This window comes from Podarcis tiliguerta, assembly GCF_965153285.1.
Source record: "Podarcis tiliguerta genome assembly, chromosome: 14".
NCBI lineage: Eukaryota > Metazoa > Chordata > Lepidosauria > Squamata > Lacertidae > Podarcis > Podarcis tiliguerta.
Window position 1 is genome coordinate 14,309,024 of NC_139547.1, and position 16,236 is coordinate 14,325,259.

The 16,236-nt window shown below is 42.9% G+C and overlaps 1 protein-coding gene across 5 annotated transcripts in view; it reads right to left on the reverse strand.

The window, feature by feature from the left end:
- The window catches only part of FBN1 (fibrillin 1), a 229,677-nt gene that overhangs the window by 99,315 nt on the left and 114,126 nt on the right, over positions 1-16,236 (reverse strand). For all 5 annotated transcript variants that reach the window (XR_014504560.1, XM_083411720.1, XM_083411721.1 and 2 more), the window contains exons 13-16: positions 15,788-15,907; positions 10,158-10,283; positions 7,201-7,323; positions 262-384 (exon numbers count right to left, since the gene is read on the reverse strand). Coding sequence is in view for 4 of the 5 variants with exons in the window: in XM_083411720.1 (XP_083267846.1) it covers positions 262-384; positions 7,201-7,323; positions 10,158-10,283; positions 15,788-15,907 (492 nt within the window). In the remaining variant the exon portion in view is untranslated. The remainder of the gene's footprint in view (positions 1-261; positions 385-7,200; positions 7,324-10,157; positions 10,284-15,787; positions 15,908-16,236) is intronic.

Genomic DNA, 16,236 nt, shown 5'->3' on the forward strand with positions numbered 1-16,236 from the left:
CCACTGGTCCTGCTAGCTAGGGATCATGGGAGTTGTAGGCCAAAAACATCTGGAGGGCCAAGGTGGAGGAAGCCTGGTCTTGATGGTCCCCTCATTGTAGAGACTCCCTTCTCACGGAGACTTACCAAAGACATATCCTAGCGTAACACTTTTCTACCTGAGCTAGTTTATGAGTCACAGACAGATGGCATGTTCTGCAACTATTTGTGGTTTTTAATCTAGAACTGAATTGTAGCTGCCGGCATAATGAGCTTATCTTACCAACACATACACGCCCATCCAGTCCAACGGCAAGGCCAGGGAGACATTCACATCGGAAGGAACCTTCGGTATTCACACAGTGCCCATTCATGCAGATTCCAGATGTCTCACACTCGTCAATGTCTGCCAAAGAACAGAATAGGTTACATAAGAAATTAAAAATTAAAGCCGTTTTCATTTACTTGAGCTGATATGTGCATATTCCATTTTGCTTATTCATAGTGTATCCAGATAAAAGAGAAAAGGGAATTCATTCAATAACTTGTTACTTAGCAAAAGTAAAACTTAAAACAACATTAGCTCATCACATGAAACAAAAGCATAATTCAGAGGAAGCTGTCCCATTCTCTGAGCGGGATAATTATAAAACCTCCGAATTGAATGTTCCTCCTTCACAAAGGATATATTTTCATACAATCTCAGGAGAACAATAATCCAAAAACGAATGATACATATGCAAGAAAACTATGGGAGGGAGGAATAAAAAGCATTTGGATAGTGTTTCACAAGAGGGCAAAAATTCTTAATTGCCAAATCTCTTTTCTATCAAGCTTAAATAGATGCTTGGTTCTCCCAGGACCTGGGAGTCACTTTGTAGAAGTGGCTGGCAGACAACACAGGCAGAATCCAACAGGGAGAAGCATAGGAAGGACAAACAGTCCCCTTCTTCGAGGTTTTAGAAATAAGGTTGAAACCTGACAGGAGTTACGCTGAAGTAGGCCTATAATGCGAAGGAATAAACGTGTACCCTGGCCAAAAAAAACTTTGGCCAAAAAAAGCCCTCAACAACTCTTGAAATATGGCAACCCTATATATACTCTATTGATCACTGTGCTCTAAAGCAGATACCATCTTATCAGAAGGTCCATTTTGAATGCTAGAGGAATTGGGCCTTTAGTGTTGTGGCACCAACCCATCTAGTGGATATACCGGTACTTATCTCAGTCTGCATTGGAAGTATTTTTTAAATGTTTGTATAAACAGAATTGTTTTCCATTGCATATTTTATTGTTGTAAGCTGCCCTGGGACCTTATAGTAAAAGTGAGGCAAGAAATGGAATGAATGGAATCAACAATCAGACGCTGAGGAGGAGAGGGGTCCGGTGATGCCCCAAAGTATCTGAGTCAGTTTTATTCACTAATCTAAGCAACTACTATGTGATTTTAACTAATTTTATTACATTGTTTTACTCTGTATTGCTTTTAAAAGTGCTTGTTTGTGTTATACAGTCATACCATGGCTGAAGTTCCTGCAGCCAATCCGAAGCCGCACTTTGGAAGTCGAACGTTTTGGAAGTCGAACGGATTTCTGTTCGACTTCCAAGGTATGACTGTAATACTATTTTCGCAAAGAACACTTTTCAGTGATCTAAGCTCAATGGACTGGTAAGTGCTCTATGAAGCTGTTCCTTCTGATGGTTGCGGACCACCTCTGCCTTACCCACAACTTGGGTGGCTGGATCTAATTGTGTCTGTCACAGACAGCAAGCTGGTAGAAGCTTTTTTGGTGCAGTGCCAAAGTTCAGACATAGGAAGTTTCCTTGGAATGAGTGAGCCCATTGGTCCATCTAGTGGTTTCATTGCCAGCCCTACTTAGGAGATTCCTGAGGTTGAACCTGAGACTTTCTGCATGTAAAGCAGATGCTCTATGACTGAGCTATGGGCCCTTTCACCAAAGATCCTAAGTTTAATCCCTGGCACTTCCAGGTAGGGCTGGGGTAGACTCCTGTCGGAAACCCTGGATAGCTGCTGCCAGCCAATATAGACAATACTACCTAGTAAAGTAAAGGGACCCCTGACCATTAGGTCCAGTCCTGACCGACTCTGGGGTTGCGGCGCTCATCTCACTTTATTGGCCGAGGGAGCCGGCGTACAGCTTCCAGGTCATGTGGCCAGCATGACTAAGCCGCTTCTGGCGAACCAGAGCAGCACACGGAAACACTGTTTACCTTCCCGCCGGAGCGGTACCTATTTATCTACTTGCACTTTGACGTGCTTTCGAACTGCTAGGTTGGCAGGAGCAGGGACCGAGCAACAGGAGAATACCCCATTGCGGGGATTCGAACTGCCGACCTTCTGATCGGCAAGTCCTAGGCTCCGTAGTTTAACACACAGCGCCACCCACGTCCCTTATACTACCAATAAAAAGGCACTTTCCTCCATTCCTATGGCAAATATGTAGGATATTCTGATTGGGGCAGGCGGTTAGGCCAACCAACACTGTGCCTTTCAGGTGTTGTGGAATACAATTCCCATCAGCCTCAGCCAGCATGACCAACATCCATGGATGAACGGAATTGTAGCCTGAAACATCTGCAGGGCATAACGTTGGCTGCTCCTGTGTTTGATGTCTTCCAACTTCACATAATTTTGCCTTTGTTCTGCAACACTGTGCCGCACAGCATATCCCCCAGCATTCACCAAATTGGAAAAGGATTTGGTACCAATCACTCTTTGAATTCGTATGCCAAATTACTCAAGCTTTTGTAAAAAAAACAAAAGAAAACCTGTGTCCAGCAGGAAGCAAACAACATTTTCCCCCCTGCTATGGTGATCACCTACTTTTCTAAAAAAAAACAAAACTCCTAAGGATTAAAGAAGGGGATATTTTTGAAATATTGTGTGGGAGGATGTGTAACATTTCACAATGTAATCACATCGTAACAGCTCGCCTTAATATACACAAAAATCGGCATGTGTGACATTTTCTTCTTTTCACCCCTCAACCTTAAAAGGGCAAGTACAGAGCAAAACACCTCTGTGTTTTACTTAGCTTGTGTTGTTTGGCACCAAGTATGGTGTTGCTGATCCAAGAGTTGGTGTTCTGATTGTATTTTAATATATGTATGCCTAGGATACATTAGCATCCAACCTCCCGCCTTGGGCCAGAAAGGTGAACAAATTAAGCCTTTCTGCAGTTTCCAAATTGGCCATTATCTTAACGTTTTATTTGCCTCTATTCAAACAAAATATGGATTTTAAAAGGTGAGCCCTAGGGCCAAACTGCAAAGGCCTTTTTTATTTTATCAAGCTTTCAGCGTTGGTTAAAATTGTGTCCCTGTTTTTCTTGCTGCGTTGTTTCATCCTACTCGTGGTTTTATTGTAGTACAAGGACCCCCTGATTTGCGTGGGGGTTACGTCCCTGGCCCCTGCACACGTCAGCAAAGCACGCGTAAGCCCACCCTGCCCCATTCTGGATCCAAAAGGACCCACGAGTCAGCAGTCACGCATCAATTGAACATACACAAAATGGTCACTGCCTGGCTCTCAATTGTAAACTATATGCTGATCTCCGTCAGCAATTTCTAGATCAACTCTGTATCCCCAAATGGAAACCAGAGTCAGAGGTCATACATTTTCTATTACTGGGGGGTGATCAGGAGCTCACCAAGTTAATGGCTAAATATCTCTATTTGGTTTTTCATCATTGAAATACACTGCAGACGTCTGATCTCCCTGGAGACCAAGAGATGTGATGATAGACTGCTCTGCCTCCTTTCTTTTAGCAAATGTTTTGTGCCACTGGGGAAGTGGAAATTCTGTATTGATTTGTTTTGGATGTTTGTATGCGATGCCAACAAAAGGTTTGGTGATGATGATGATTACAGCAATTTGAACTGTTTCTATTGTGTTTTCTTTGTTTTGTGAACTTTTTCTGTATGCCACTTGGAGTTTATTTTATACAGAAAAAGGGGAATATAAATTCCTGTATTAAAAATGCATGGACAAAATGTGGTCTCAAGAAGGTAGAAACCTTAGTTGTTGCTTATCTTCAAGCATAGAAGAATCCCACTACTCACAAATCTGGGGACGGGTTTTTTTAAAAAAATGAGAAGGATAGTAGTATGAAGTGTCTCTCAAATCTTGGCTCTTCAAATCTCTGGAGACAGAACGGCCTAACTGATCCAGAAGTCTAGACTTGAACACATTTACGTGCTTAACACTTTGACTATAAGGCTTTCTACAAGCGTTGAAAGGTATAAGAAGGGGGAAGCACTATAAAACCGTTCCAGTTTTCAACAGGAATTATTAGCTGAACAGCTTGCCATTTTGGAAAAAAAAAATCAAAATACTTCTCATTTGATGCAGTGCTGCTAGGCACACCTTTTTGGAAGAATACTCTCTCCCATTTGGCTTCGAGACACAGAGCTGAACACGGGAGTTTCTTTCTAGGAATGTGATGTCTCTCTATGTTGAATGGTTTCAATGCTTTCACTTGTTTGCTTGTTTCAAATCCAAACAAATTCACTCATTGTTTAAATCCCAAACTAAATGCTTATGAAACACATCCACAGTGGCATCACCCACTATTACTGGTGCCAGAAACTATGTAGCTTGTACTATATATTTACAAAGGTAAAAATACATGAACAACTTTCTGACCCAAAGGTGTTAGTTAGCCCTTTTACCAATATGCTAGCACCGCAGTATCAGCTCTGCAAATGCGGGGATAAAAATACTGCCCTACATTACAGGCCCGCTGCACTGAAATCAAGTGCTTTCAATGTTTGAAGCATGCTGTTATTCGTAGTAGTCATCTGTTTTATTATGTGACAGACTTACGACAATATTAAAAACCAGAAAGTAACAGCAGACAACAAGCAATGTTTTATTTGCTGTTATTATTACCAAACTATTTTTAGACCATTATGTGAGGGACTAAAACTCACTGAGCTGGGGACTATTCACTAGCTGACCTGCTATGGCTCCATAGATTCCGCAGCAGAGAGTGACAGCTGGAACATCTGAGAGCCAGTGGGGGCGGGGCTTGTAACATCTTTGCTCCAGCATCACTTCCTGAATCTGCCACCAGAGAAAGGGGTTCTGAGAGATAGCAGCAACAGCCAACCAGTGAGGAAGTCCTAGTTAGTGTGGGACTAACACCCAGCTGCTTCAACAGTCAGTTCTAGGCTCCAGAATAGCATCCGTTGGCACACTGGAGAACAGGGATGGTGGAGAGCAAAACCTTATATATACCTTTGCCCTGCTGTAGTGACTATTGCATCGTTGTCTGATTTACTGTGTTTTAAATATATTGTAAGATGCCTTACTGGGGACGCGGGTGGCGCTGTGGGTAAAACCTCAGCGCCTAGGACTTGCCAATCGCATGGTCGGCGGTTCGAATCCCTGTGGCGGGGTGAGATCCCGTCGTTCGGTCCCAGCGCCTGCCAACCTAGCAGTTCAAAAGCACCTCTGGGTGCAAGTAGATAAATAGGGACCGCTTACCAGCGGGAAGGTAAACGGCGTTCCATGTGCTGCGCTGGCTCGCCAGATGCAGCTTGTCACGCTGGCCACGTGACCCGGAAGTGTCTGCGGACAGCGCTGGCTCTCGGCCTCTAGAGTGAGATGAGCGCACAACCCTAGAGTCTGGCAAGACTGGCCCGTATGGGCAGGGGTACCTTTACCTTTACCTAAGATGCCTTAAGAACTTTGTTTAGCGGGTGGGGTATAAAAACGGCTAAATAATTAAATTACTCATTCAAAAACATATCTTAGTGGTTATGATTTAAAACAATGATATGCACCATTCAAACATTCACTATAAATCTTTTAAGTATCAATATTAAGTCTATTTGCTGTCTGGATCCTAGACACAGATCCTCACTGCCAGATGCAATAGGCAATATGGCTTAAACTGAGTTAAGGTGCAATCCTATGCATGTTTATTCAGATCTTTCTCACTGTGTTCAATGAAATTTGCAAAGCATTTTTCCTTAGGAGTAGGTATCAATGGGATTTACTCCCACAGAAGTGGGTATAAGAATTTAGCCACTCAGGCAAGGGTGCAGAAGACTTCAGAGGAGTAATGCAATTCCGTGCATGTTTACTCAGAAGCAAGTCCTACTGTTTTTAATGCTGTTCCCAGGTAGGTGTGCCAAATACTGCAACCTTAATTGTTCTTTTTCAAAGAGGCTAACAAAGCCATTACATCCTGTTGGTTCCTTGCAACTCTTTGGGGAATGAAGTGTCAAGTGTGATGCAGGCTAGCTTACCTGGGGGATTTCAAACCTCTCATATTGTCAACAAACCTTTCTACTGATGCCTCAATCCCTGAAGCTAAAACATTTGTATTTTATGAAAAGAAAAATCTGTTTTAAAATTGGCTCATTTTTTTATTTATTTTTTACTACTTGCTCCTGTTTCTGGTTAGTGCTTACAAACCTGCTGAAAATGGGACAAATTAGAATTATAAGCACTTGATTCCTTATGGCATAAGAATGAAAGTACAGTGTAATGACATCATGTAGCGTTTATTTGCTGGTTCTTTAGTCCACTGTGGGGGAATACATAGCTGCTATAGCAAAATGAGAGCAAGCTATTGCGATGTGATCCCTTGCTTGGAGCTAGAAATGAGTCTCTTAAGCAAAGAAAGATACCACTTGAAAAGTCGTGGTTTACATCACAGGATCCTGGGAACTGGCGTTTGTTAAGGGTGCTGACAGTTGTTAGGAGACCCCGATCCTCCTTCACAGAGCTATAATTTCCATAGTGGTTTAACAGTCAAACTCTCTTCCTAGGGAAATTTGGGGGTCGTAGCTCTGAGAGAATTTCTAGCATTCATTATTACAACCTTATTTAGGCACATGAGATAAAGCAGGGGGAGAAACAAGATTAATAACCTTTTTCTTTGTCAGCTGCTAGACACTGTAATGCGCCATCGGGAACACAGGAAATGCCCTGGGAAAATAAGGGTCCTACTGGCCAGGCTATCCCTGTAATCAACATGGGAATCCATCTATGTGGACTAAGTATCAGGCACTGGTCTGATGTCAAGTCATATGGATGGATAGAAACCAGCCTTGGCTAAAGTACCTTACTGAAGGGGACAGGTCAGGACACCAGAAATGCTCGTGCTATAACCAACACCACCACATCATAGCATCATATGTCTCATCACAAATATATAGCACATGGTACCATTTGCAGTTGGGTTCTTACCTCTGCAGTAACGTCCATCTGAAGCTAGCTGAAAGCCAGGTTTGCAAATGCACTTGAAACTTCCATCTTCATTGATGCACATCCCATTAAGACACATATTCCGTATGCTACATTCATCCATATCTATAAAATCATGGAGAAAAGCAGACATTCATCATGTTGATTAGATATGCGTGAAAGTGTTAACCTGAGCCCTGAACTGAAGTTACCAGAGTGGGTGCAGCTGGGCAGGTCCACAGCACCCTCTCTATCTCTTTATGCAATGCTATAAGCCATGCAACATGGCTCCCCGCAAGTGAACATAATCTCTCTAAAATGATATTTTAAAGCCTGTATCTTTGCTAACCCAAAGATTGTACGGTCCTTTTTGCAAGGAAACCACGTTTCTTTTGAAGTCATTTGGAAACTTTTTTTCATCTTTGTTTAACTGCCAGCAGATGGAGATTTGTTTGCTGTAACTTCTGGAAACTGTGATTAAAATATTATTTGCAAAGCCAAGTATCTGTGATTTATTCTAGCCTAAGTATTTTCATGGGGACCATTTGTTTAAAGGTGGATGGGGGCAGATGTAAATCTAAGCAAGTTTTTAATGTGTTTGCAGCAATCACCATTGTCCTTAACTCTGCTACAGGAGGTTTTCCCAAACCTCTCTCTTCAATAGTCAGTGCCTGGATTTAACAAGTGATTCCATTCTTATGGTAATTACATAGCTTAATGGGCATGGTTTATATTACCACCCAACTTGCCAAACCTTGCCTTGCAAAGAGACGTTTATACACATAATATCCTGACATGGAATGTTGTATAGCACATTGGCTATCAAAGATGAGGTCAGCCAGGAGTGCTATTGCACACACACACACACAAAAACAAGTTACAAGAATACAAGATATATGACCTGATCCTCTGCACACGTACTTAGAAGAAACTCACAATGTATTCAACATGCTTACTCAATGTAAATTTGCATAGGATTGTAGCCCCTGTTGACAGTATTTCCTATCCTTCTATTCGGTCCTTCATCTATTTAAACAAATAGATGAAATACAGAATCATGTTTGGCCAAAAGAAATCCAAGTTCAGAGTGTAGATCAAATTCACAGCCAAAAAGACTTAACTCTTAATATCTTCATTTATGTACTGCGTGGCTTTAGACAGGTATATGATTGAATTTGGGCATGGAAACTGGGCCATTATAGTGTAACAGAGACAATTGCTTCAGAAGCTGACGCAATTCAATATGCTCACAGACATTTTGGCAGCGTTCTTAGTGGAATGAAAAATGTTTTAGCAGATTGTTCTCTGCATTTCACTGGTTCTCATTACCGTTAACACATGGGATTTGGTGGGGTGGGGCAGATGTTAGACTGAAAGGCTATGATGGGTTTCCAGATATATATTTCAGGGATATGGATATGCAGATATGATACCCAAAAGCAGCCTGAACTTTTGATCGTTCCCCCACAAAAGTAGGATGAAATACAGATTTCTAAAAGGTCTGTCTCTACCAAGGATTAACAAAAATTACTACTAGCAGTTACCTCTAGATCATAATGACATTAGAACTATATTTGAGACCAAGATACTTCTCTTAATACTGCAGCTGTCTTGGATTGAAATTACTCCTCTAGACATGGCATGTTTACTTTTCACTTACATTCTAAATCAGACAAAAATAATTTATGATTTTTTAAAATGTGTATCTATCCCAAGTAGGAATGTTGGCATTAAATCTTCAAGCTGAATCACTAAGATAATATTCTGCCAAAAATGTTTCTACAACCAGTGCCTGAAATTCTTTTTAATGTATGAACAGATCATTGGAAACTCTCCCAAGAACCTTGGGAAATATGATAAAAGAACATTCTCTTTTCTTCTTTTAAAGGTTAAGGGTCTAGGAGGTAAGAACACATCAAATTATGTTTACATTTCCTAAAAGAGAGGCAACTCTTTAAAGCTCAGGAAATGTTGCAATAAGATCCCATCAGGCATGTTAATTACTCAATATAGCTACAAGTTCATGATACGGCTAGTACAGACCTCTCAAGAGCAGACTGTCCATGACAGGCTAGAGCACAGTTTCAAACTTGGGTCTCCAACTGTTGGTGGACTGCAATTCCCATCATCCCTAGCTAGCAGGACCAGTGGTCAGGGGTGATGGGAGTTGTAGTCTAAAAAAAACATCTGGAGACCCAAGTTTGGGAAACACTGGGCTAGAGGGAAGTACTATTTGTCTTGCAGAAACCACATCAGGCATTGCTAATGGGGCTCTATAACTGGGCATGCAAAGTTGTTCACAGGAGGTTGTATCAAATGTTAGTTCACCTTGAAGTAATCCCACTAAACTTAATGGCTTACACACTTAGCTGTTTTCTTGGGCTTTCCAGGCACAGGCCTGTGCTTTAAAGCTCTGTGTCCAAGCACCAACTATTTATTTATTTAGCCAAAGACTATTCCCCACAAAAACCCGGCTCTTTTTGAAAGCTGAAGCACAACAAATGGCAATTTGGGTTTTCAGTGGGTTTGCTCTGATTCAGAGGTAAAGAGTGAGTTTTCAATAGAGAAAGCTAAAGAGCAAAACAAAAAACCAGGAGAACCACCATGCCAACAAGGAAGTCCTCCGAGTCTTATAAAAGCTTATAGTTCCAGTGTGTTCCTTGGCCTGAGTCATGTGGAGACCACACTCATAGGAGCCTGGCCAGACAGTGCTTTGCTGGCTATCCCTTTCTGAACTCTTCCTTAGCTTCTCACCTATGAAACAGTTGTGAAACTTCTGGAAAATATTGCTAGGAGTTGGAAAGAGGATATAGGGCCTCTATACAGGACTATGATTTCAGATTTTACTGATAAGATGCCTACTTGCCCAGCGATAGGACAGCCCGTGTACACATTCACACAAAGGCAGTTATTACACGGATAGAGGGAAGAATACTCTTAAGAAATTAGATGATCCTAACCTTCACAGTTTCTCCCATCAGCCGACACGTGAAAGCCAGCGTTGCAAACACAGTGGAAGCTGCCGTCTGTGTTTATGCACCGACCATTGTTACATATCCGGCCATTCTGCAAGCATTCATCAATATCTGGAACAGAAGAAAATGAAGATTTAAATGTAACTATGGTGCTTATTTGCTTTTTATATATATATAAAACAAAAAAAATAGACACACAACTTAGGCAGGTTTAATTGACTCAACTGCCTAGAAGCTACAAAAGCAATCAAGCCAAAGTCGAACACATTTAAATTTTGCTGCCTTTTATGGGTAAGATTCGAACACATGCTTTGAATCTTTACCACTTGAATCAATGGTTTTTTTAAGTGTAACATGCACACTGTGATGGTGGAAATCAGGTCTGTCCATCCAGTTGAGGACAGTACACTTGTTCTGTTCTTGCTACATCTAAGTCAAAAGTCTCCCGAGTGCAGTGACTCCCCTGACTCCATTAAGAGACAGCATTCTAGGCCATCCCACCAGGCTATGGACAGGAAGCACTCTTTACTTGCGTTGCAATAATCTGCTTAGCATGTTTGTACCTTCCTCCAAGTTGTTTAGGGCAGCAGTGACGGGACTATTCCCTATAACCGCAAAATGCAATCCCAGGGTCTATAATCACTAGCTCCAGATCACTGAACAGAAAGAACAGGATGAAACTGCCAAGTCCAGTTTCTCTCCAGCAACACTCATATTGCTTGTGGTGGGAAAGTTTCATTAAATCATATGTTTAAAGTGAATAATGCCAGGTAAGTGGGGGGAGGGAACCCCACTATTTAATAGTTGGTGACAGATGTACCGTATTTTTCGTTCTATAAGACGCACTTTTCCCCTCCTAAAAAGTAAGGGGAAATGTGTGCGCGTCTTATGGAGCGAATGCAGGCTGCACAGCTATCCCAGAAGCCAGAACAGCAAAAGGAATCGGTGCACACTGATCTTGCTCTCCTGGCTTCAGGGATAGCCGCCCGAAGCCTCTGAGCGCAGCAGGAGCACTCCCGCTTCGCTGAAGGGGTGCTGCGCAGAGAGGGAAAGCTGCGCAGCGCCCCTTCAGCGAAGCGGCAGGAGAAATGGAGCCCCTTCCGTTTCTCCTCCCGCTCTGCTGGAGAGGCGCTGAGCAGAGAAGGAGAGAATATTTTTTTTCTTGTTCTCCTCCTCTAAAACTAGGTGCGGCTTATGGTTGGGTGCGGCTTATAGAGCAAAAAATACAGTAACATTTTTAAAGCTGTGGGGCATTCACAGCTGTGGATGGCACGAGTAATTTTGCACTTTAAATAATAAAGAAAGAGGAATGTATGGCTAAATTGACTGATATACACACAGTGCTTATATTTTTTAAGTCTGCTAAAGCATATGGGGCAGGGGGTAAGAAAGACATCTCCATGAATTTTCCTAATCCTCTTTTAAAACCATCCAAGTTAGTGGCCATCACTGCCTCCTGCAGAAGTGAGGTCCATAATTTATGCACTGCACATAGCTGTTGATGTACAGATTTGAAAATAAAGGACCAGCAGCCTTGAAAATAAGGGATCAGCAGCCAACATAAGGGATTTTCCTAGCACAGGTATGTTCAACTTCTGAGCCCCTCCGAGCCAAAGGCAGAAAGCCCAGCCAGCAGCCAAACGAAGCCTCAAGCGGTGGTTCCCACAGCGCAGCAACCCGGCAAAGGGGACGCAGCAAGGAAAACCACTGTCACCTCTCCGCTGGGAAGCGCTGAGCAAAGGCGAGTCCCCAGGCAACGCGGCTGATTTGATCGGCACAAGGCATGCAAGCTCTACCCCCCAGTCGTCCTTAGACTCCTTATTGGGTGAGCAACGCAGCCAAGCAACACAGTTGGAGCCTCCCTCCTCCCTGGCCGGCAGGGAGCTGCTTCCTTTGAAACCCGGGAAATTTAAGGGACATCATCAATAAGGGATAGCAGCGAGACACGGTGCTGGGATAAGGGACTTTCCCGCCAAATAAGGGACGGTTGACAGCTATGGCACTGCGTGAATAAGTACTTTCTTTTATCTGTCCTGAATCTTCCAACATCCATCTTCGTTAGATGGGCACAAATTCTAGTGTTAGGAGAAAGGGAGAAAGACTTTTCTCTATCCATCTCCTCCATGCCTTGCATAATTTTATAAACGTCTATCATGTCACCTCTTGCTTGCCTTTTTGCTAAACTAAAAAGTGTGTGCTTTCCTCATAGGTGACTTGCTTCATCCCCTCAATCATTTTGGCTGCCCTTCCCTGAACCTTTTCCAACTCTACAATATCCCTTTTGAACTGAGGTGACCAGAACTGTACACTGTATTCCCAAAGCGGTCTCGCCATTGATTTGCATAACAGCATTATGATATTGGCAGTTTTATTTTCCTTTCCTAATGAACCCTAGCATGGAATCTTCCTTTTTCACGGTGGCCACACACTGAGTCGACTGCTGAGCGATGAGGATTGGAGGGACATACACAGGGACACAAGGCAAACTGCAGTTGATATGACTGGGGGGGAGGGAATTGCATAATTTTGCCCTTAAACACACAGAAAACAGATATGCATGGATGGAAACCATTGCCAGGTTTTGGGTCTTCTTCCTTTCTTTCCTCTTTTGGCCCTTACAATTAATCCAAAGTGGCCATTCGTATACTATTGTGCCTTTTCTGAATGTTCCACTGTACAACAGTTTGCATGGCTGCTGTTCTTTTCATATAGCAAACAATTTGACTTCAGTGCTAGCAGTTTTCCTATCGGGCTTTTTGGCAAAATGACATGTCATTGTTGAGCCTCTCTCCTTCACTAGCAGCCAATAGTGCTCAGAGTTGTTTTCTCTAGGCTTCGTCTTTTAATTCTTTGTTTCTCTTTCATAACTCTTTAATCCCGCAGATATTTCTAGATCCGTGCTTTCCCTCTGCATGCCTACAATATTGTTATTTTTCTAAGCCAATTGTACGGTTCCCCCTAATTACATCTCCAAGCTTCAAACATAAAGTCAACAGGAGATAGTTTCATTCTGACTTCGCTCATATTTTCACAGCATGGCCACTCCATTCTTTTGCCACATACATGGTATAAAATAAACTAGTACTTTCTCTCTCATGTATAGCAGCAGAGATTTGTGGCAAGGGCCGCCTCTCCCCAAATGAATCGCCCGGACCCCGTAATCATCATGAGGCCCTTCTTCGACTGCCTTCTCGAGAGGTCCAGAGGGTGACAACCAAAGAACAGGCCTTTGTTGCAATGGCTCCCTGTTGTGGAATGCTCTCCACAAGGAGCCTTGCCTGGCACCTTTGTTACATATCTTTAAGTGCTAGGCAAAAATGTTTCCTGATAACCAGGCATTTGGCTGATTAAACCATCTATGGCCTTTTGAATGTGTTTCTGGAAGGGTTGTTTTTTTAAAATGTATTTTGTATTTTGTGAACCACCCTGTGGTCTTCAGATGAAGGGTGGTATGTTGTTGTTTAGTCGTTTAGTCGTGTCCGACTCTTCGTGACCCCATGGACCAGAGCACGCCAGGCATTCCTGTCTTCCACTGCCTCCCGCAGTTTGGTCAAACTCATGCTGGTAGCTTCGTGAACACTGTCCAACCATCTCGTCCTCTGTCGTCCCCTTCTCCTTGTGCCCTCCATCTTTCCCAACATCAGGGTCATTTCCAGTGAGTCTTCTCTTCTCATGAGGTGGCCAAAGTATTGGAGTCTCAGCTTCAGGATCTGTCCTTCCAGTGAGCACTCAGGGCTGATTTCCTTAAGAATGGATACATTTGATCTTCTTGCAGTCCATGGGACTCTCAAGAGTCTCCTCCAGCACCATAATTCAAAAGCATCAATTCTTTGGCGATCAGCCTTCTTTATGGTCCAGCTCTCACTTCTATACATCACTACTGGGAAAACCATAGCTTTAACTATACGGACCTTTGTTGGCAAGGTGATGTGTACAAATTTAATAAAAAATAAAATAAAAAGGATACCCAGCCTTTGTCTCCTTAAATGTCTCCAGGAAGCTGAAATGACCTAAGCACCACATATTGCTTAGAGATGGATGCCCCAATCCCAAGGATAAAGCAACAACTAAAGAAGAGTTTTTTTTTTTTTTATTCTGTTCTGAAGAAATCTGTTCTAAGGCATCCTTCCATGGCTCGTTTTGATCTCAACACTTAATCCCAAGAGTCTAACCTGCCCTTCCTAGCTAAGAAAGCAAAGTTCTCAAGGATGGACTGGATTTTCCAGTTCCATTTCTGTTTGTATTTCAGCCAGATTTCAGGAGTGACGCTGCTTTGGTTACCCTGGTGAATCTCTGCTGGGAGAGATACAAGGGAAGTGTAATCCCACTGGTTCTCATGCTCTCAATGGTTCATACATTATTGATAATGAACTGGTGGCAGGAACAAGGAGTGGGAATGTCCTGTTTTGTAGAAGTTCTGCTCCACTTTTCCAGACAGATTCCAGAAAGGTTCTATCTCCCATGCTATTTAACAGTCAAAGGGGCAACCACAAGGATCGAGGGGATGGAGCAACTCAACCCATAAGGAATGATTACTTGGGTTTGTCAGCTTACAGAAAAGGAGACTAAGATGAGACATGATGCAGCTGTATAAAATTATTAATGGTATGGAGAAGGTGGATAGAGAAAAGCTCGCCTTCCCCTCTCTCATAACACTAGAATATAGAAGCTGAATGTTGGAAGACTTAGGACAGACCAAAATAAGTGCTTCTTCACACAGCACATAGTTAAACCACAGAATTCACTTCCACAAGAGTAAAAGAGCCTGCAAGATCAGGTAAATGGCCTATCTAGTCCAGCAGTTCTCATGCACTTGTGTAAAGGTAAAGGGACCCTGACCGTTAGGTCCAGTCGTGGCCGACTCTGGGGTTGCGGCGCTCATCTCGCTTTATTGGCCAAGGGAGCCGGCGTACAGCTTCCAGGTCATGTGGCCAGCATGACTAAGCCGCTTCTGGCGAATCAGAGCAGCGCACGGAAACGCCATTTACCTTCCCACTGGAGAGGTACCTATTTATCTACTTGCACTTTGACATACTTTCAAACTGCTAGGTTGGCAAGAGCAGGGACCGAGCAATGGGAGCTCACCCCATCGCGGGGATTTGAGCCGCCGACCTTCTGATCGGCTAGCCCTAGGCTCTGTGGTTTAACCCATAGTGCCACCCGCGTCCCTCGCACTTGTGTAACATCTATATTAAACTGCAGAGAGAAGTCCAGGGATTTGGGTTCAAGTGTCACCAGTATGCAAACTGATAATTCAGTTGACCCAGGTGTAGCAGTTAAGTCACTGAGTACCTGGCGTGGACTAGGTGAGGGTGAATAAACAAACTCAATACAGAGATGGAGTTGATTATGGAGGGTGAGGGACCCAACTAATTGTGCATCTATCCGACTTAAATGAAGTGCCCTTGAAATAGAAGGTTTGCAGCTTGGAAGTGCTCCTGAATCTGGCCTTGCCTCCTAGATTCTGAGATGGCAGTCCTCTGTGGTTGATTATGTTGCTTTGGGCATTGTAGAGTTGAAAAGTAACATCTAAATGGAAATTTGGGGAAAGCAGCAAGCGACTACAAGAGGATAGCGAACCATTTCCCGCCTTGATATGTCTATGGTAGCTCTACCTCGGCATTCTGTCCTCATCAGGGTGCTTTGATATCCAGCACGGCACTGACATACGTAGGATCCTGGAGTATTTGAACAATCTCCACCAATACAAGGGTTTCTCTCACACTCGTCAACATCTGAAAGATACAGAGAGTACGTTTAGTAAGCTTTCGTCAGGCAAGTATTCAGGCCTGGAATTTTCTTTCGAAAGTTTGTTTTACGTATGCTAAACAACTTTTTAGAAAATAAAATAATAAACTGTGCTATGCAATACTCGAGCTTTAAGAACTCTTTTTTTCATCGGCAATATAATTCTATGTTATGCAGCATTCCCACTGGAAAATTCCATATGCCACATTTGGAAAGTATACTAGTTTTTCCCTCCTAAGTGAATTAAGGTTTATCCAGATAAACTTTCAAAGCATACCTCAAAGCACACTGTTTTCTTTTACACAACCTTCCCAAA